This window comes from Molossus molossus, unplaced genomic scaffold (genome assembly GCF_014108415.1).
Source record: "Molossus molossus isolate mMolMol1 unplaced genomic scaffold, mMolMol1.p scaffold_m16_p_11, whole genome shotgun sequence".
In the NCBI taxonomy this organism is placed as follows: domain Eukaryota; kingdom Metazoa; phylum Chordata; class Mammalia; order Chiroptera; family Molossidae; genus Molossus; species Molossus molossus.
Window position 1 is genome coordinate 43,069,754 of NW_023425346.1, and position 22,876 is coordinate 43,092,629.

Below are 22,876 nucleotides of genomic sequence, written 5' to 3' on the forward strand. Positions count from 1 at the left end.
TCCTAATGACTAAAAAATATTTTAGAAAGTTGAAAACGTTTTGTGATTCGATATTTCATCCTTGAATAGACTTCAGTTACTTTTTGTTTACTTTTGCTAGTTTTAAATATTCTCATGTTTCTCTACTATCAGCCTGTTTCTTCATGATTCTTCAGTTTTATAAGGGGTAATCCATTTTTTATGAGGCCTAAGCATCTCTGAATTTAACTGTTCTAAAGCTGTTTCTATACTTTTTAAAAAATTCCTCACTGGAGGACATGTTCATTGATTTTTTTTGAGAGAGAGAGAGAGAGAGAGAGAGAGAGAGAGAGAAAGATGAATGTGTGAGAGAAACATCCATAGGTTGCCTCCCCCACACGCTCTGACTGGGGCTGAGGATCAAACCACAACTTAGGTTTGTGCCCTGACCAGGAATTGCATCCTCGACCTTTGAGTGTAAGGGATGATGCTTCAACCAACTGAGCCACATTGGCTAGGTCTGCTTCTATACTTTTGTAAACTTTTGATGGCTTCTAGAATAACTGTAATTTATTCTGGAATTAACAATAACAATGTTAAGACATATAAAAATGTCAGAAATGATCTAGGTGGTATGGAGGTACTGCAAATTTGCCTGCAAATTATTGGTAAGCATTTTGCCTTAGTAGACTTTTTAAGGGAAGTTGCATCAAATTTAAATACCGAAATAACTTTCCGTAAGCATTAGATGCAATAAATTATATTTTGATGTTGAGAAATTGCTGGATGTGAAATAATGGTTTTACCGACCACAAATTGAGCTGTAGGATATCTCAATAACCAGTGCAAACCTTTGCATTAACTGAAAAACTAAGTTATGGTTCAGTAACCTCTCTTTGATTTGTAATAATTTATTTAGCTCTTGGTCCTCAATTTTTTTCTCATTTGAACTTAAAATTACATTACTTAAGAATCTGTCATATGTATGTGTTTCATTGGCCCAATTAGATGACAAACTCTCAAGGAAATAATTTGTGGGGGTTCTTATTTCTGTGATATCTCCTTTATCAAATTTTATGCATTAAAGGATTAAACTTTTTCTAAAATTTTGTTTATCCTTATTCTAGACTAATTTGTCATATACTTATGATGTTACTTCTGTAATATGAAATGTTAAGTGCATTATTTTTAATAAATAGGAATAAAACATTAAATGTAATGTTTATTTTCAATAAGAAAAGTACTTTGGATTGATAATAGCCACTCTTGCCACTAGTTAATGCACAGCAGCCAATAAAAGTAGAAAAGGAGACATAAGTTGTACAGAATTTGCTGATAAGTTTTCAGATGGCCCTTTTAAAACATGGGAATAAGAGCAGAATAGGTTTCTTCATCCTTTCTGAGGACTCTTACCTTTCTCTGAATAGAAGGAACTTGCTCTTTTCCATGGCTGATCCTTCACCTTACTGTCTGGTTCCATCCTCTCTTGAAACCTTGCACTGTTGACTGACCTCTTCTCTGCCTACAAAGCTATTTAAGTCTCTTGTGTCCGAAAAACAAACGTCACTGCACCCTGCCATTAAACCTTTTCTTCTACTTATTACTGGAATTTCTGAGATAATAGCATATATTCACATATTCTACTTTCTTACTTCCCTTGACTCTCCTGAGATTATATTTTGGCCCTCCTCCATTACTGTACTGGAATTGCTTAAATTGTCAAGTCTATTTGCCTGCTTTTAGTTCCTTTTTTTTTTTTTAATACGTCTTTATTGATTTTTTAGAGAGGGAGGAAGGGAGAGAGAGATACATGGTTCAGCTGCCTCCTGCATGCCCCCTACTGGGGATTGAGCCTCCAACCCGGGCATGTGTCCTGATTGAGAATTGGATTAGGACCTCTCAGTCCATGAAATAATGCTCAATCCACTCAGCCACACCAGCTGGACTTTTAGTTCTCCTTTAAGTATTCCACACTGTTTACAGTGTCTTTCCCTTTTTTTTTTTTTTTTTGTTAGAGAGGAAAGGAGAGGGAGAGAGAGATAGAAACATTGATGAGCAAGAACATCGATTGGCCGCCTTCTGCATGCCCCCCACTGGGGATTGGGCCCACAACCTGGGCATGTGCTCTGACAGGGAATCAAACCGGCGACCTCTTGGTGCATGGGTTGACGCTCAACCACTGAGCCACACCGGCGGGGCAATGATGCCTTTTTTAATACTTTCTTTTTCATAAGCTTCATCATGGTAGTTTTTCCCTAGTTCTTCATTATGTTGTCTATACCTACAAAACAACTTAATTTAAAGTTTTTGGTTTTTTTTCTAATGGGAATTTTATACTTTTTTTTTTAATCCTCACCCGAGGACATATTTTTTGCATTTATCTTCAGATAGAGCATGAGGGAGAGAGGGGGGAAGAGAGAGAGGAACATTGGTGTGAGAAAGACACATCAAGTGGTTGTCACCTATACGATCCTAGGCAGGGCCCTTAGCAGGAACCAAACTGAGGTACATGCCCTTAGCAGGAACCAAACTGAGGTACGTGCCCTTAGCAGGAACCAAACCCAGGCCTCTCTGGTCTGCGGGCCAACGCTCTAACTGCTGAGCCAAACTGGCCAGGGCTAAAGTTTAATTTTTTTAATATTACATTTTTAAGTTAATATTTGGACAGTAGGCTAAAATAATTACATCTGTCCACAGTCTCCTACTTCAGTATAACTTAGTTTGAAGCAAAAACAAACAGATGTTTATTAGAACCATTAGAATTTGTAAACAAATTGCTTTAAATTTTGTGTGGTTTTTAATATACTTTGCTAAAGTGTTTACAAACTTGAAATTACTATAAGATGTGAGATGATTGTATTAAAAGCATTTACTGCTGTAGTTTGGCTACCTAATTATCTTTATAACTATCCCAGTTTAGGTCTTGGCAACTAAACTATTTCCAAAAGCAGGGCAGACAAAACCCAAGAGATGTGCGTAGCTAAAGCAGTCTCCAGTCTTTAAAAGCATTAGTTTAAGTCTAGGTCCATTTTAGTTTTAGAAACAGTCAAAGTAAGTTAAAAGTAAATGAAACTTAAGTAAAATGTCATTGGCATTTATTATCCTGTCTCTTATTTGAATTTGTTAGGCCAGTATTTTGAGAATCTCTGTGTCGGGTGTAATGCTATAGGGAATTACCAGAATATATAAGAACATCATTACTTAATCTAGTAGATACATGGTAGTTTACATTCTACTAGATACACGGCAATTATGTTTGAAGTGCCTGGCACATATGAACTTCTTTGAATGAGAGAATACTAGCTTGTTATAAATAATGTGATTTGTAAGTATAGTGGATGTAGGATTTAATTTTTTCCACAAAAAGGGAAAAATGGGCCTGAGATAATGTTGAAACTAAATTTTGGAATATATGCTAAGACATATTTAGAAAGCCTAGAGAATAGATAATGTGAGGGGAAATAATGGGAAAAGAAGGTGGTCAAAGACTTTGGAGAAGATTATGAAAGGTGTTGAGTGTCATTTTTGGTGAATTTTACTTTTTATCCTATAAACATCATAGTTTCATGCTTTTCCAAAGCAGTATGAGATAATTCGGTCTGTGCTTCTAGCGGTAGTTTGGAGAATAGGTAGAAGGGAAGAGACTAAAGGCAAGTCGTCAATTATAGGAAATATTTCTGACTTTTTACCTTCCAGGCACATTCTAGAATTATACTTTTTCATCAATTTTTAAGTTAGGCTGACCATGAATTTTACTTTGACCAACGGGATATGAGTTGGGAATTAACAGGTCACTTTTAGGTGGAAGCTTTAAGAGTCTTGCCTACAGTGGTAATCAAGGAAGCATAGAGATGGAATCTCTCATAGCTAGGTCCCTGAGGGAGAATAACACAACCTTCAAGTCAGAAATCCTGTGATTTTTGTGTGAAATGCCCTAAGTTTTTTGGTCTACAGTTTTTGTTTTAAATAACCTGGTGTAGGTCAAACTAAGCATGTATGCAGGCCTGTGTTGTCTGTTGTATTGGTTTGTGGCTCTCTGATACAGATTTCAGTAATTTCCACATGCAAAAATAAGGGGAAATACTGTAGACAGATGAGTGATCAGAGAAGACTTTCTGAAAGTGGTGAGGAGTAAGCTACCTTTTGAAGGATTATTTGTTAATAAGCTTTTTTTTTTCTTTTGATTTCCTAATATGGCTCTTGGATGAGAAATAATCTTTCTTTCTTTTTTTTTTTTTTAATCCTCACCCGAGGACATTTTTCCACTTTTTGTTCAGGTAGAGTGGGAGGGAGAGAGAGGAACAGAGAGAGAGAGAGAAACATCGATGTGAAAGGAACACATCGAGTGGCTGCCACCCGCACAACCGACCAGGGCCGGGGACAAACTGCAACCGAGGTACGTGCCCTTAGCAGGAACCGAACCCGGGTCTCTCAGGACCACAGGCCGACGCTCTAACCGCTGAGCCAAACCGGCCAGGGCGAGAAATAATCTTTCAATTACTTGTCTTTTAGGAGTTAGTCTAATGTTTTATAGAAAGGATTAATTTTAAATAGCAATGGGAAAATGACGAAATAATATAGTTTTTATGGGTGAGGAGTCTTAATATCACATTCTAATTTTCTCCAATTAATCATGAATTCAGTGTAGTTCCAATAAAAATGCCAACCAAAATTTTCTTGGACTTATGAAACTAATTCTAACATTCATATAGGAGAAAACAATCCAAGAATAGCAAAAAATTTCTTAGAAAGGAAAATGAAACTTGCTTTATCAAATATCAAAAGATATGTTAATGCTGTATGACTCAAGGAGTGTTATATTGGTATAGTGATAGCCAGTATAATCAGATAGAAAGCCCAGAAATAGATTTATGCATATATGGGAAATTAATTTGTGATAGAGATGGTATTAAAAATTAGTGGGGAAGGCGAGGTCTGCTCATTAAATAATGCAGAAGCAAGGGGCATTTTATGTGGGGGGGGGGGGACTAATATTAGATTCCTACCTTATTCGGTATATAAAAGTATATACCAAATGAAGACCTAACTGAAAATCAAATTTGACAGTTTTGGAAGACAAACCTATTTGGGTGGCTATTCTCCACAAATAAAGCAAAAGCAACTGTTAGTAAGGATAGAACCCTTGTGCATTTCCTGGTAGAAAGGTAAAATTGTGTGGCCTCTGTGGAAAACATAGACTTACCATATGATCCAGCAATTCCATTACTGAGTCTATGCCCCAGGGAATTGAAAGCAGGAACTCAAATAGATATGTGTACACCAGTGTTCATAGTAGCTTTATTCACAATAGCCAAAAGGTAGAAACAGCTTGTATGTCTTGATGGATGAATGAAACAAAATGTAATGTATATATACTATGAAATGTTATTCAGCCTTTAAAAGGAGGGAAATTCTGACATATGGTACAATGTGAATGAACCTTGACATTATGCTAAGTGGAATAAACCTGTCCCAAAAGGACAAGATATTGTATGATTCCACTGATATGAGGTACTAGTATAGTGGTGGTTGTCGGGGATGGGGCTCATAGTGGAGTGAGGAATTCGTGTTTAATGGGTACAGAGTTTCAGTTTGGGAAATGAAAAGTTTCTGGAGATGAGTAGTGGTTATGGTTGCATGACAGTGTGAATGTACTTAATGCCATTGAGTTGTACACTTAAAAGTGGCTCAAATGGTAAATCTTATATATAGTCTACCACAATAAAAATTCAATCACCTTATCTTTAAAATGAGATTAATAATATTCACCTTATATGGTTCTTATACAGATAACATAAACAAAGAGTGAACATGTCAAACACACACAGTAGATAGCCGCAAAAAATATTTTTGGAAGAAAATTTTATGTCCTTGTGACCTCACATAGGAAAGCACAACTCAAAAGAGAAAATTGGGAATTTGACTACCTCAATACATTACTAACTCTTGTCCCCACAAAGATGATAAGAAACACACTTTAAAGACAAGCTATAGAGGGAGAGAAGTTGTTTACAACACATTAAGCAAAACCATAAATCAGGAAGACACAAAGAAAACCTCACAGAGCAAAGAACATGAAATGGCAATTGGTAGAGAAAGAATTGCCAATAAGCATATGAAAAGATACTCAACCTCACTGTATATCAGGGAAAAGAAAATTAAAACAAGTATTCGGGTTTTTTTTGTTTGTTTTTACACCAAAGTCTGTTGAATTAAGTGTTAATAAAGACTTGGGGAAGCAAATTTTCTCATGTGAGGTTTTTCCCCGAGGGTGGGTTGGTGTGGGGTATGGGGGTTGGTTGAAAATTGTATGTCAGTATTTAAAACATTACCAGGCAAATGGAAGATCATAAATATATGTTGAATGAACACACTGTATGTGGAGTATAAATGATTAGTTACTTTGGAAAGAATTTTGACAGTATCTAGTACAGTTGAAAGTGCCCTAACTTCTGTGACTCAGCAATTTCATTTATTTACTTTAGAGAAACCTTTACACATGTGTGGAGACATGTGTAAGGATATTCTTTATGATATTGTTTGAATTATTGAAAAATTCCAAAATACTCAAACATCTATCTGGCAAAGTGTGTTAATGATGGACTATTATGCAGCAGTTAAAATGAACTAGATTCTATATATCAGTATGTATAATAAACCTTATAAACATATTAAGAGAGAAATTCAGGTTGTAGAGCTATATTTACAACATGAAAACAGTAACATTAATTTAAAAACATCAAAGAACACCTTTTTTACCTGTACATAACTCTTGAGTAAGAGGATTACAGAGTTTACAGCAGCACTGTCCAGTAGAACTTTCTACAGTGATGGAAATGCTCTATATCTGCACTGTCTAATATAGTATGCATGTAGCTATTAAGCCCTTGACATGTGACTGGAGCAATTGAAGAACTAAATTGTAAGTTTTATTTAATATTAATTAATTTAAATTTAATAGCCACGTGTAGCTGTTGAGTACTTGTGATGTGCTTAGTGTGACCAAAGAACTAAATTTTAGTTATATTTAAATGTACGTAGTCCCATGTAGCTGTGGCTACCGTATTGTACAGCACAGACCTAGATAACCCACACCAAATTCATGAGAAGGGAGGGAAGCTAAGGGAACTTCCATTTTATATGTAATGTTCTCTATTTTTAATAAACTAAAGCAAAAGAACAGTACATTATGAGTGACATTAAATGACATCAAATAACATTTTCCTTTTGTACTTATTAATAAAGCCACCAAGTAAAACAAAATAAGAATTTCTATTATTGTTCATTACTTTTTCTCATGTCTTACTTAGGCATTCCATATTTTCCCTCAGTCTTGGAGTTGAAGAGGTTAATACTAGACAGGTTGCCAGAGGCTAGATCATGCAGGGCCTTGCAGGAGGTTCTCTTCTAAGTGAGTTGGGGAGTCATTAGAGATTTTTGAGCAAAGGAGTTATGCTTATCAGACTTACATTTTAAAAGAAATTGCGAACTCTGGGGATGGGCTGTAAGAAGGTAAGAATGGAAGCATAGACAAGAAGCTACTACAATGCTTTTTTTTTTTTTTTAATCTCACCCAAGGACATTTTTGCATTTATCTTCAGAGAGAGTGGGAGGGAGAGAGGGAGGAAGAGCGCGAGAGAGAAACATCAATGTGAGAGAGACACATCGAGTGGTTGCCACCCACACAACCCAACCAGGGCTGGGGACAAACTACAACCCAGGTATATGCTTTTAGTGGGAACCGAACTCAGGTCTCTGATCCGTGGGCTGTTGCTCTAATTGCTGAGTCAAACCGGCAGGGCTCAAGAATGCTATTTTTAAATTATAGGTTATGATGTTTGTTTTATTTTAAATATTTTTTCTTTTTTATTGATTTTAGAGAGGGGAAGGGAGAGGGGGAGAGAGACAGAAACATCGATGAGAGAGAACATTGATTGGCTGCCTCCTGCATGCCCTCCCACCCCCCTTGGGATTGGGCCCACAACCTGGGCATGTGCCCTGACCCGGAATCGAACCGGCCACCTCTTGGTGCATGGGTCACTGCTCAACCACTGAGCCACACTGGCCAGGCATGATGTTTATTTTTTATTGTATATTTATTTGATAGAGAGATTCTGGTGTGGCTTAACGTGTACAATTAGTCTTTACACCTGTCACATTTGAAATAAAACTTGACTACTGTCACAGCAGCATGAAAATGAGCAGGCTTTTTGCAAAGGCTTTTTATGAGTTCACTTTATGTTCCTTGAGCTCTTTAGCCTGTCTGTGTTGACAATTTTATGTATGCTGATGGATGCTTCTGGCTACCTTTTATTCCCTTTGATTCTTTGAGTAGCTACTCTGATGTGATCCTCTGAACATTTGCAGAGACCTTTCTAAACATTGGTAGACTAATTTGGCCATTTTTCTTTTAAGAAGTAGGGAAGGGTCAAAAATTTTTAGTTGTTTTGTTTGTTTGCTTAAGTACTTACTAATAGTGATTTTGCTTTAGAAACAAAGCAAAAATACAAGACTCCTTTAAGTTTTTTCATTTGTTGCTCTTGTTGTGTGATAATTTTATTATTTTAAAAAAGTATAGTTTCTAATCATTCTATTCATGTAACTGAACGGTTCTACCACAGGAAATAAAGAGGTCGGGTCAAAAGCAAGCTAGTTAGAGCATATTCTTTCTAGTTGTCATTGCTGCATTCTTCTTTTAAAAAAAAAAAAAGTTTATTTATTATTTATTTTTTATTGATTTTAGAGAGACAGGAATGGAGGAAGAGAAAGAAACATCGATTGGCTGCCTCCTGCATGTCCCCCACTGGGGATCGAGCTGGCAACCTGGGCATGTGCCCTGACCAGAAATCGAACCAGTGACCTCTTGCTGCTTGGGTCTACACTCAACCACTGAGTCACACTGGCTGGGCACATTATTCTTTTAAATAGCTATTAAACCCCATGAAGAATGTGGTGCTCCTGAGAGGTCTGAAATCAACTCTTGAGAGTTCTCAAATAAGTAAAGGGGAAACAAATACATGGTGGGTGCATTCTAATCTGTCATTTTGTTTGAACATTCTAGTTGTGACTGGTCTTTCAAGGGGGAAGGTCTCTGACATTATGAATGTTAAATTTCTATTTTGAAATTACCCTAAATGATAAAGGGAATGAATGGTGATATATTTTCAGTTACAATGAAATTGTCTTTTAAAATTCATCACATTCTGATGAAATAAAGTCAAAATTGTGAGGAAAAATGAAATGTAAAGATTTTAAATTTGAAAAAAGGAAAAAAAGGATTTTAAATTTGAAATAAAGGATATGATAGATCTTGATATCTGATAACATTTTTTGATAGAAAGGGTATATGGGATGAGAAACAAGAAGATATCTCTAGTATAGGAAACTAAGATATTGCAGTATAATCTCAATATTCCAAATTTATGGGGATGTTATGATCATAAAAATCCAATCTTTGCTTTCCCTACCCACAACATAATTTTACATGTGTGATTTACTGGTTACGTTGCTCACTTGGAACATTGGTCTTTGGTTCCCTATCTTAAACTTGTATAACATAACTTTCAATTTTTCAGTTCATAATATCATTTGGACAGTTCTCATTTAAAATCTGGGCAGTCATGGCCAGTGTTCTCTCCCTCAACACACATTCAAAGTGGTTCTTTGTAGGATGTTATCTGGGTTGAGGGCCCTGGAAGTATGCCACCAGAGCAAGGCAATGATCTCCACTGGACAGACTCCCAGTGCTGCTTTTCAAACTGTTCCCAGTGATTTCACAGGCTCTTCCCTCCAGGATACTGAATACCACATATGTTGGGTACAATGGGAAGGCTTAGGGACAATAAAGAGTAAATTAATCATTGTGATAGTTAGACTTCACTCTTACTCATTGTATATACATTTCCCCTCTTTTTACTCGATTACGTTCTTACCTTTCTGTGGTAGCCCAGTGTTAATTAGTTCTTTATTTTCTAGTATGTAAACACCGGAGCCTGACTAATTGGAAGCAAAATGCTTATCTAAAGTAGATAAACCTAGTTTTGAAAAACACCCCTTTATGTTTTATAGAAAAGGTGTTTTTTGTTTGTTTGTTTTAATTTCATAGGAAACTATTTCGTTACCTAGTAGAATTATTTTTGTTATCATTATCTAGCTTTGTCACTGTGGAGAGATCATTTTGATTTTACTTTAGTTTGCACTTGGTTGTACAGTTTCTGGCTACTACTTCCTTCCCATTTGCAGGTTCTGGTTACATTATACAATTACTAATTTCTATTTTATAGACTAAATGAGATCTTCAAATATTTTGTAGCTCAGTCTTTCTACGAGGCTCTTTGTTGGCAGTTTCCTTGAGGGCAATGAGAATTGTAGCAATGCAGGGAGATAACAGATGCTCTCAATAGGGATTGTAATTGTCAGTGGGATCTGGAGCAAATGTATGGATCTGTAAAGAGGACCTACCTATTTTGACAGTTGTATTCCCTTCTAGAATTTATAGAAATGGGGTGGGGAAGGAGATGGACTAGTGCTGAGTGCCTCCCATGTTTGATGTGAGGTGTTCTATGCATTTACTCCTCACAGCAATCCTGTGTGGGTAGGGATCATCATTGCCATAGTATAGGGTTGAGCCTCAGAACTAACAAGAAGTGGAAGTTGAGTTGGAACATAAGCCTTTTGAATGCCAAAGCCTGTTCTACATCTACAGCATTTCCTCAGGTGGATAATATCTATAGTGTGGTCACTGGCTACTTGCTTCATAAAGTAAAACACCTTAAATAGTCTGGAAATTTTTACTGCATATAGGTGAAGAGTAAGATGCCTGCTTTTTAAATTTTAGGAAAGCTAAAATATTTGAGAGGGTTTTTCTTTATACCAAGATGCAATATTTGGTCTGTATTTTAAGATTATTTAAGGAATGTGTGAATATTTCATTTCAGTCCCTATGGTAATGTATTTCTTGACATATTGATAAAGGTAGAAGATACAAATAGTACAAGTTGTTTTTTTTTTTTATCCTCACTCGAGGACATTTTTCCATTTTTTGTTCAGATAGAGTGGGAGGGAGAGAGAGAGAGAGAGAAACATCGACGTGAAAGGGACACATTGAGTGGCTGCCACCCGCACAACCAACCACGGCCGGAGACAAACTGCAACCGAGGTATGTGCCTTTAGCGGGAACTGAACCCGGGTCTCTCTGGACCGCAGGCCGACGTTCCAACTGCTGAGCCAAACCGGCCAGGGCACAAATAGTACAAGTTTTTAATGAAGGTTTCTTACTCCTTTTAATTTATAAAATATTTTTCTTACTATTTAGAAGCTGATTAGTCCTGTAAACTAATTGCCAAACTATGTTTTTTCATTAAAAAAAAATTATTTTGGGAAAGAGACTTCTCTTATTAAGCTAATTTGAATGACCAATCTTGTTGTACCTTGACTTGTAATAATGAAAGAAGAGGTACAGAGAGCTGTTTTATTTGAATAATAGACTTGCCAATTAGCCATCAAGTGCTTCCATCTGTGAAATTGTTGATCAGATGGGTTAGCTGGGATGTTTCCAGACTAGGGCATCATAAATGGCACTTGAAAACTGTCACTTTGATGATGAGGTTTCAAGTATTACACTGCTTAATGCTGTGGAACCTTTATTTCCTTTTGCAGTACCATGTTTTTTTAGAACATACTGATCCCACTTATGAATTCTGTGGCATCAAGAGAACTTGGGAGACCTGCCACTGATGTAAAGTTCTGCTTAGTCTGCTACTCTGGCCTGTGCCGAGATTAAACCAGTGTTAACAGCTTCTTTCCTGGCCTTCACAGTAATGTTGTTTAGTGATCTGACTGGCACAGGCAGGTGATGCTCATTGCTCGTGGGCCATGGAGCTGGCACACACTGGCAAGTTTCTTTGCACTTTCCCATTAATATAAACTCACTTTCAAATGTCTTACTCCTGTATTGTATTTTATTCTTTTTTATCCTCACCCAAGGACATTTTTCCATTTTTTGTTCAGATAGAAAGGGAGGGAGGAAGGAGAGAGAGAGAGAGAGGGAGGGAGGGAGGGAGGAGAGAGAGAGAGAGAGGCATCGATGTGAAAGGGACACATCGCGTGGTTGCCACCCGCATGACCACCCCAGGGCCGGGGACAAGCTGCAACAGAGGTACATGCCCTTAGTGGGAACTGAACCCGGGTCTCTCTCGACCGCAGGCTGACGCTCTAACCGCTGGGCCAAACCAGCCAGGGCTTTCTCCTTTAAATAAATGTAGTCTAAGGCCACATGAATGTTGAGATTTCTACAAGTAGTATTTGTGTGAAATGAATTAAACATCTGCCCTATAAATTTTTAAGGATTTAAGTTAGTTATTGGTAAATATTACATTTTAAAATTTAACAATAACTTGAAAATATAAATTTCTGAAAATGTCGTATGTTCTTTCTCACTATGCCACATCTTTGTTGTTTGGTTTTATATTTTATAGGACATTTTCTTTAGTAAGTAGGCTTCTTTGAATGATTGTGGATATGATTAGATATTGTAATCCCTGAATAACATTCCTATCTGATAGTACTATACCATGATTTTGTTTTTCTACAAACCCAGATTCCTGAAATTTGACCAGGCTTCCTGGTCACCAGGCTGTATGGGGACAAATTCATGTCCTTGTCACTTTGTGGACTCCACCTTGGCCTTTTGTCTGCCCTGGCACACATCTCTGACCTGCCCAAAATCACTGTGAAAGGCAGTATGTATTGGGAAACAATGAAAGGCAGTGGTCTTGAGCTATACTTGATTCAAACAGTGGCTGAGATCCATGGTGTAAGATGAGTGAATGAAAATGCAGTGTTACCCTAGCTGGTTTGGCTCGGCGGTTAGAGTGTCGGCCTGCAGTCCAGAGAGACCCAGGTTCAGTTCCCGCTAAGGGCATGTACCACGGTTGCAGTTTGTCCCCGGCCCTGGTTGGGTCGTGCGGGAGGCAGCCACTTGATGTGTCCCTTTCACATCGATGTTTCTCTTTCTCTCTCTCTCCCTCCCACTCTAGCTGAACAAAAAATGTCCTCAGGTGAGGATAAAAAAAAAAGAAAGAAAGAAAGAAAGAAAATGCTGTGTTAATGTGCAGGGAAGAGGATAGTTTGGGATCCTGTTCCTGTTCATTTTTCTTTCAGGGTCAATTTTCATATATTAGCATCATTGCCAGGCTTTTTAACCTCCCTAAGCTGACCATCTTCTAATGAGAGAGAAGTATCTATTCAAATGTTTTGTTGTTTATTATTTGTAGTACCTGATCTCTGTGCCTTTTTTGTTCTCCAAGATTTGCCTCTTCCGTCTCCTAAAGCAATAATGCCCAGTAGTTATTAAATACTGTTGGTTAAGCAACAGGTTTCTGTTTTACAGGTGAGGAAATTGAGGCATATAGCAATTAAATCCGTATATTATGACATTTGAAGAAATACAACATTTGGGGGGAGGTGGGGAAGGACAGTGATCTCAGAGCAGAACTGAAAGACTATGTTGCTTTTCAGTTCTTTTCTGTAGAGCATTAAATGGAAGTAAAAGAAAAGATTAATAGATGTGAGTATGACCTGTGTCTTCCTTCCCAAAAGAACAGAACTTTCCCCTGTGCCTTTTAACCACAATTACTCTTTCAAGTGCTTTATAAGCATTTTTCTTCTGATATTTTTTTCTGGCCCTGTTCCCTCAATTCCTCAGAAATATCAAGTCTGTAATACTTTGCATGGTATCCCAAATAGTATCGTGAATAGATAAATGCTTAATAAAGTTAGGGTAGTGGTCAGATGTATTTCTAGGAAGTCATGAAGAGATGTTTCCTACCTTTTATCCTTTATCTGTTATGCCTCAGAACTTCTAAGCCTTTTTTTTTATTTGCTTCTAATTAGCAAATCAAGGACTTTTTGAAGAACTAAACAAGGTATTTCAAAATAGGTAAATAATTATTTTTAAATTAGTATATGACATGTTACAGAGTTCAGAAATTATAACTGTATATGTTGAATAAGTGTCCTGACTGTTTCTTCCCCTTCCCTATAAACAATAACTGTTACCAGTTTCTTTCTGTCCTTCCAAAGATATTCTATATTATTGTTGTCCAATAGAACTCTTGTGAGGGTGCGAATATATTATATACCTAGCTGCCTAATATTGTAGCTACAAGCCACGTGTGGCACCAAGTTCTTGAAATGTGGGTGGTTTAACTGAAGAACTAAATGTTTAAATTGAATTTAAAAGTATTTAAGTTTAAATACCTGCATGTGGCCAGTGCCTACTATATTGGACAGTACAGTGTCCATTCTTTATAGTATATATGCTGGAGTTGTCCCACCCCATATCTATACATATAAAGTCTGCTGTATTTTCTTTAAATGATTGTTTGCTATTCCATTTTGTGGATGAATCATGATTTATTTAACCAATCTTTTACTGATATACACTTAAGTTGTTTCTAGCTCAATATCTTCAAAAGGATATTTAGTACAACACTGGCAGCTTTGAATTTAGACTTCACCACTTACCTTGATCACCTTGAACACATTGGTTAACTTTGAGCCTCAACTTCCCTACTTGTACAATAGGCACAGCAATATTTACTTTGCAGAATTATATGATTAGTAGAGATAATGTATGTAATGGACCTCTAGAATAGTGCTAGGAGCTCAAATTAAGAGTGGTACATAATGATAACCTTATTATCACTTATTATTTTAATAATTAGACCATAACAAATCCAGAGGCCTGTGTTTAATGTTGAATTTTGGCAGAACATTTGAAAGCTTTGCTTAGCCCATTTTAGGTTGGTAAGTACAGGCACTCTCCACCTTTTCACTTGACTTTTCCAAATTGCACGTAGCCATCCGTACGTAGTTTAGTTTGCTAATTGAGGACTTTTGTATATCTGCTGGCAAAATTGTACATTTTGAGCTCTTACATGGTACCTTGCTTGTCAGCCAAAGGTTAAATTTTAGCAGCTTCACTGTCTAAATACTATATTGCTTGTATTTGAATAGTTTATGGTATATTGGAATATATTGGTATATTGTCATGTTTTCTTTTTTTTACTTTTTAATTGATTTTTTTTTAAGAGAGAGGAAGGGAGAGAGAGATAGAAACATCGATGGGAGAGAGATATATCAATTCCCTGCCTCCTGCATGCCCCCTACTGGTGATTGAGCCCAAAACCTGATCATGTGCCCTGACGAGGAATTGAACCGCGACCTCTCAGTCCTTGGAACAGTGCTCAATCCACTGAGTAACACTGGCTGGGCCATTGTCATCTTTTTTATATACTGAATTTATTTCTTTTTTCCAGTCTGAATGGCTTTTATTTGTTGCCTTACTGAACTGACTGGAATCTTCAATAAAATGTTGAATAAAAGTGATAAAGGGGGACATTTCTGTTTTGTTCATGATCTTGGGGGTAAATCATTCATTCTTTTCACTATCAAGCATGCTATTAGGTGTATGGTTTTTAATAGATGCTCTTATCAGGTTATAGAAGTTCCCTCTGTTCAGAGTTTTCATCAGGAAAGTATGTTGGGTTGTGTCATATCCTTTAACATGTTGACCCTTTATCACAACATAATGACCTTTACTTCTTGTAATATTCTTTGCTCTGAAATTGTTTGATATTAATGTAGACAGTCCAGCTTTCTTTTGGTTAGTGTTAATGTAGTATGTCTTTGCCTATACTTTTTTTGTTAACCTATTTAGGCCTTTATTTAACCTAGTTGAAGTACCTTTCTTATAGGCAGCATATAGGTAGGTCTTGTTTGTTTTTTATAATCTTGACTTTAAAAAAAATTATTTTTCAATATTCTGTGTGTTTCAGATATATAGCATAGTGGTTAGACGATCATGTACTTTACAGAGTGGTTCCCCAATATTTCAAGTACCCACCTGGCCCCATACATAGTAATTATGATATTATTGACTTTATTCTCTATGCTGTAATTTACATCTCTGTGACTATTCTGGAACTACCAATTTGTACTTCTTAATCCCTTCATCTTTTCCACCCATCTTCCTAGCCTCCTTCCCCTCTGTCAACCATTAGTCTGTTCTCTGTATCTGTGAGTCTGTTTTCATTTTGTTTGTTTATTTTGCTCTTCAGATTTTACATTAGTGAAATCATATGGTATTTGTCTTTCTCTGTCTGACTTCTTTCACTTAACATGGTACCCTGTAGGTTCATCCATGCCATCACAAAAGGTGAAATTTCATTTTTTTTTTTTTTTATGGCTGAGTAGTTTTCCATTGTGTATATGTACCACCGCTTTTTATCCACTCATCTATTTTTTTTCCAATCCTTACCTGAGAATTTGCCTCCTGATTTTCAGACAGAGAAACATTGATGTGAGAGAAAAACATCGAACGTTTGCCTCTCCTATTACGCACCCCCACTGGGGATCAAACCCACAACCCAGGTATGTGCCCTGACTGGGAATTGAACCCACAACCTTTTGGTGTACAGGACAACACTCCAACCAAGTCAATCTGTCAGGGCTCCACTTGTTTATTGATTCATGCTTATTGTAAATAATGCTGCAATAAACATGGAGGTGTATATGTTCTTTTGAATTAGTGTCTTTGGTTTCTTTGGATATATTCCCAGAAGTAGAATCACTGGGTCATAAGGCAATTCCATTTAATTTTTTGAAGAACCTCCACACTAGTCTTATAAGCTTGACTTTTTAATTGAGATATGTAGGTAATTTACATTTAATACATTTATCAATGTGATTAAGTTTAAATCTATCATATTATTTGCTTACTATTTTTCTTGTTTGTTCTTTTGTTGTATTTTTCATGTACTGCCTTTTTTTAGATTGAATTTTTAATAATTCCATTATACTGCCTTTGTTGGATTTCTCACTATAATTTGTTTTGTGTTTATTGCTTACTTTAAGGTTTATAGCATACATCTTTAACTTATCAGTTTACCTCCGGGTGATATACTACTTCACTTGCAGTACATGAATGTTAAAATAGTATACTTTATATCTGGAACTTCGTGTTATCATTGTTAATACATTTGCTTCTGGCAGCCATGCTTCTATTTTCTGTCTTTGTGAATCTGACTATTCTACTTTTTCATATAAACAGAGTAATACCTCATTTGCCTTTTGTGACTGGCTTGTTGTACTTAGCATAGTGTCTTCAAGGTTCATTCATGTTATAGCATGTATCAGAATTTTTTTCCTTTAAAATTTTTTTTATTATTTAAAAAACATTTTTTAATTGTTTTTAGAGAGAGAGAAGAAGGGAGAGATAGACAAAGAAAAACATCGATATGAGAGAAAAACCTAGAATGGTTGCCTCCCATACATACTTTGATAGTGGGTAATGAACCCACAACCTAGGCATGTGCCCTGACCAGAAATCGAACCAGCAACCTTTCAGTGCATGGGACAATGCTCAAACAACTTAGACGTACCAGCCAGGGCATTTAAAAATTTTTTTTATTTATTAAATGTATTGGGGTGACATTGATTAATAGGGTCATATAGGTTTCAAGTGTACATTTCTATGATACTTGATCAGTATATTGCATTGTGTGCCCACCAAAGTCAAACCGTCTTCCGTCACCATATATAATTCTAGCTTCTTGGATCTCTCGGTAATCTCAGCTCCATCACCTAAACTCAGAGAATCTCTAGGCCCTGCCTGTTTGCTTTCCCCTGGACTATAGCCTGGAAACTGTTTCAAGGCAGTTAACTGGGTAGTAGTTGGGCTCACCTCCTTTGTTTTCTGGTTCTCAGAGGTCACTGTCCTTTGCTGCCTAATCAACAACAGTGTCTTAACAAGCTCCTGTTTCATCTGTTTGTTTGTTTGTTTCAGGTGGGAATATAAATTTAGTTCCTGTTATTCTATCTTGGACATAAGCAGATATCTCTTTTATTTACTTTTTTTTTTTTGATACATGCCCCTAGCGGGAACTTAACCCGGGACTCTCTGGTCCACAGGCCAATGCTCCAACCACTGAGCCAAACCAGCCAGGGCTCTTTTATTTACTTTTTAATGGGAAGATTTTGTGTTGGGCTGGATATTCTAGATGGAGTGCGCTTTTCTGCTTGAACTTCAGAGAGATCAGTATTAAAATTGTACTTAGATTTCTTTGGGAAATATGCTGAAATTGAATAGTTAATTGAAACCAAATGAACGGGAAGTGCTATTAGCATTCAGAAGTACTACATAAACTTAACATTTGTGAAGCACTCACATGTGCTGGGCACTGTTCTAAGTACTTTAAGTGTATTAACTCATAATATTTGCAACAACTATATGAATTTGGGCTGTTATAACCTGCATTTTTCAGATGCACCTCAGGCATGGAGAAATGTAGTAAGAAAAGGTGAGCCACAGATGGGGAAAGACATCTAATATATAGTAGACAAAGCATTAGTTATCTCTCTTTATATATTTAGCTCCTACAGATCAGTAAGAAAAAAGACATTGTTTTTAAAGGGGCAAAAGATATGAACATTGGAAGAAACACAAATAGCCTAAATGCATGTTGGCTAATGGCAAGCGTACAACCATTTTGGAAAACATTTTTGTAAAATCTAGAAATGGTAAAGATTTGCCTACTCTACAGCCTAGCAGATCTTTTCCCAATTATATGTCCCATATGTATGCAAGGACATTCATAATAGCATTGTTTATAACAGAGGTCAGTATTCTTTTCTTAAAGGGCCAGACAGTAAATATCAAGGGTCTCTGTAGCAACTACTCAATTCCAGTCTGCCATTGTAGTGTTAAAGCAGCCATGTATAATACAAAAATGAATGGGCTTGACTCTATTCCAGTAAAACTTTTTTTGTTGTTGCAAAAACAACCAGCAGGCTTGCCCACAGGTAATAGTTTGTTGATCTCTAGATATAATGTCAAAAATTGAAAACAGCCTAATTGTCCATTAGTGGGAAAATTCAAAGTGTAATTCAAAGCTAATTACACTTAACAAAGGAATTCTGTAAAGTAGGTAATCTACATATCAACATGATTAATCCATACTAACATAATGAAGGGAAAAAGCAAGTGGAAAAATAATACATTCTACATGAAGTTTTCATATACAATTTTAAAAACATGCAATTACCATACAGTCTATTACCTGTGTATACTTATTAAGTGGAAGTATAAAGAAATGCACGATAATCACCAAAATTAGACTGGTGGCTGCAACTTGGGGAAGGGGAAGATGCAGTCATTCGAGGAGGATGAAACAGGAGCTTCAGCCCAACTGTTTTAGTGATGTTTTATTTCATAAGCTGTGTGGTATGTTTATTACTTACTAGGTATAGTTTTGTATCTCTTAAATATTGTTTAAGTTTTAAAAGAAAGTTTAAAAGAAGCACACTAACAGTGGTTAGTTAGAAAAAACATTAGTCGTTCACTCTGTGGAGAGTTGTCACTTGGCTCTCTCTTTCCTTCACCTACCTGCCTCATTTGCCTCTCCCCTCCCAGGAAGGCAACTTTCTATTCTTAGGCCTAAGACAGATCAGCTCTTTAAATTAATAACTCCTATGCCCCATCTGGTGCCTGATTGATTTCATATCTCAGTCTCTTGTTACTTTCTAAGAAAACAGTAGTTTTCTCTAGCCTCTCACTTATTCTATCCTTTGAATATACTTATCCTTCTGGGAGAAGAGATCTAAAGTTCTTTTTTTTTTTTTGGTACCTGCCCTTAGTGGGAACTAAACCTGGGACTCTGGTCTGCAGGCCGAAGTTCTAACCACTGAGCAAAACCGACCAGGGCCGGATCTAAAGTTCTTTTTTTTTTTTTTAATCCTCACTCGAGGACATTTTTCCATTTTTTTATTCAGATAGAGCTGGAGGGAGAGAGAGGAAGTAAGAGAGAAACATCGACGTGAAAGGGACACATCGAGTGGTTGCCACCCACACGACCCCAACCAGGGCCAGGGACAAACTGCAACCAAAGCACATGCCCTCAGTGGGAACCGAACCCGGGCCTCTCCGGACCACAGGCCGACACTCTAACCACTGAGCCAAACCAGCCAGGGCAGGATCTAAAGTTCTTAATGGAGACCACACAAGCAAAGGATTGCCTTTGGCATTTTCATGTATTCTTGGCTCACAGAGGCATCAGAATACCTGCTTGGCATGTTTTAGTGTGAGATAGTGATCAAAATAAAAGCTAAAACTGCATTTATTTATGAAGAGATTGAAAGGTTATTTATTTAGCATCTTTTCTTGTGTATATTAGATAATCCTTCTCTAGTGTGGAATTCTTTCCATGATGTCAGTATCCTCTTAACCTTAACGGCTTTTCTGTTAAGGTATACTATCAGGGAGCAATAGTAATATGCAGAGCACTGCCCCAGATGCCATGTGAAGTTACAAACAAGTAAATGCTGAGCCCTTACAGAGTGTTTTACTTAATGGGAACTTTAATGACACGATGAGGAGAAAAGTAACGTAGCCAAGAAAATCCAGTGCTTCTTTCCGAAGAGTGCTACTCAGGGCATGCATGGTGAGTCCACTGTTAGTTATACCAGGAGCAGAGGTTGGAGAGACCAGCAGGGTCTTATACACGATGTGCTCTGAACTGTGAATGTTGTCTTGCAGAAAATAAACAACATTTGTTGGTTAATGAATGATTAGTTAGGTATTTGGAGAGAGAAGCTATTTCAAAGTAGATCCGGATTTCCAACAAAAATAAAAATATGTGTATATATTATTCAGATGTAACTTTTATTTGTGCTCTTTTTATAAGAAGGACTTGAGTGAATTGAGTGACCATTTGCCAGGGTGCTTTGGTCTTAAAATTATTCACAGGACACTAACAAAGAATCACTCCGGGTGCTGAAAAATAAAAAAAAAGATTTTTGGGCCTCACCCCAGAGTAGTTTAAATCAGTATATCTGAGGGTGGGCCCAGGCATCAGAATATTTTAAGTTCTCCAGGTGATTCTGATGAATAAACAGGGTTAAGAACCACTGGCTTTTATGTTTGTTATTTATTTGCTTTCTGGGGAGGCTCTTTGAAAATAAGAATTGTTTGTATTATGTCCCCAAGGCTTATTTATGCTCTTTTATTATTTTGGTACCAAACCCAAGTTACAATTATATATTCATTTCTATATTTATTTGTATTATCTGTCATCTACATACCTTTTAAGGACTAACTCCACAATCATCATATACCTGATGCATATCATTGTGTATGGCACACAGAGCTTTCCCAAATCTTTCTTTTTCTTTTACTTTTTCTTATTTTCTCCTAGCCATGCCCATATTCACTTTTTTAAAAAATAAATTCCCTTTCCTCTGTATGGTGCTTTTTTCTTCTTATATATTGTTCCTTGATCTTCTTTCATCAGGTTTGACAAATCACATACTTGAAAAATATAAAGCAAGATGCAAATATAATATATTTGAAAATATATAGAGCAAGGTACACTCAGAATGGCAAGGTTATTAGTATTCTTTGTTAAAAGCTCCAAAGCCTGGCTTTACGGCTGTTTCGTTCTCTAACAGCTGATCACAGTAGCATCCACTTAACCTTCAGCTCCTTTGATCAGTGATCCAGATAATCCCAGCCTTGAACTGTCTTCTCTTCCAGTGGTACACATTACTTGGATGTCAGATAATCAGGTTTATAATATTATTTTTTGAAAGAACATTTGTTTTGAGAACCCTATATTAAAGAGAAATAGTCCCTGGCCTAAAGACTATGAGTCAGATATAACATTTGTACTAAATTCTGTAAATCAAAGAGATACTGCATATTACTGTAAGACAACATTTTGTATGGAAAAACACATCACCTCCCTTATTGTCTTGTATCTGTGTGTTTCTTTTAAGCATGTTTGATTTACATTTTAAAGTGCTGAATATTTTTCATAAAGGCAAAAGTGGATAATAAGAAAAGGCACTTGTGTGTGTGTGTGTTAAATTGATTTTAGAGAGTAAGGATGTGAGAGGGGCAGAGAGAGACAGACAGACAGACCGACATCCATGTGAGAGAGAAACACCCGATCGGGGACCAAACCTGCAACCTGGGCATGTGCCCTGACCAGGAATCCAACTGGTGCATAGGACAATGCTGAGCCAACTGAACCACACTGGCCAAGGCAAGAAAAGACATTTCTTTTAAAGGTTATGTTTTATTTTTATTTATTTATTATTATTATTTTAATTCTCACCTGAGGATATTTTTCTATTTATCTTCAGATAGAGTGAGAGAGGGAGAGAGAAAACATTGACATGAGAGGGACACATTGAGTGGTTGTCTCCCACAAGGCCCTGACCAGGGTGGGGGATGAACCGCAACCGAGGTACGTGCCCGTGGCTGGAATTGAACCTGCAACTCATTGGTCCATGGGCCGACGCTCTACCGCTGAGCCAAACCGGCCAGGGCTAAAGATGACCTTTAAAACAAAAGTTACATCTTCAGAAAAATACTCATTGAAATTGAAGCAGTATAAACTCATGTTTGACTTTTTAAGAACTCATGGTTTAGCCAGCTTATTTTATTGTTTATAAAGCTTTGACTGGTTATGTGCAGGATGATTGTTGTTTCATGTCTCTGTACCTTTAAATGTGTCATTTTCTTTTCTGGAAGTGGCTTTACCCATCACTCCCTTCCCCCTTTCTTTGCTTGGAAAAGTTCTACATAGTCTTCAACCCTTAGCATAAGGGCAGATTTTATCAAAAGATTGCTCTGGCTTTTGTGCCCTATATACATGCCGCTTTTTTTGCAGTTAATCTACTTTGTTACATTTAAGGTTTTTCTTTTTCTTGCCTGTCTACCTTTGTATAGCCAGTACATGGTATGTGGGCTCTTAAGTCTGTGACTATTGAATAAATAAATGAAAACATTCATTCTATGTATGTGTGTGAAACATTCTATACTTGGCTTTGCATAGTATAATTTAGAAGATTGGCT

At 36.8% G+C, this 22,876-nt stretch overlaps 1 protein-coding gene across 7 annotated transcripts in view; it reads left to right on the plus strand.

Annotated features, from left to right (window-relative positions):
• Positions 1–22,876, plus strand: part of PSMD14 (proteasome 26S subunit, non-ATPase 14) — an 89,641-nt gene that overhangs the window by 12,123 nt on the left and 54,642 nt on the right. The window contains exon 1 of one of the 7 annotated variants that reach the window (XM_036254736.1): positions 20,437–20,459. The exons of the other annotated variants lie outside the window; for them this stretch is intronic. Within the exon in view, the coding sequence (XP_036110629.1) occupies positions 20,457–20,459 (3 nt within the window). The 5' untranslated portion in view covers positions 20,437–20,456. Of the gene's footprint in view, positions 1–20,436; positions 20,460–22,876 lie in introns of those variants that run through there. 7 annotated transcript variants of the gene reach the window in all.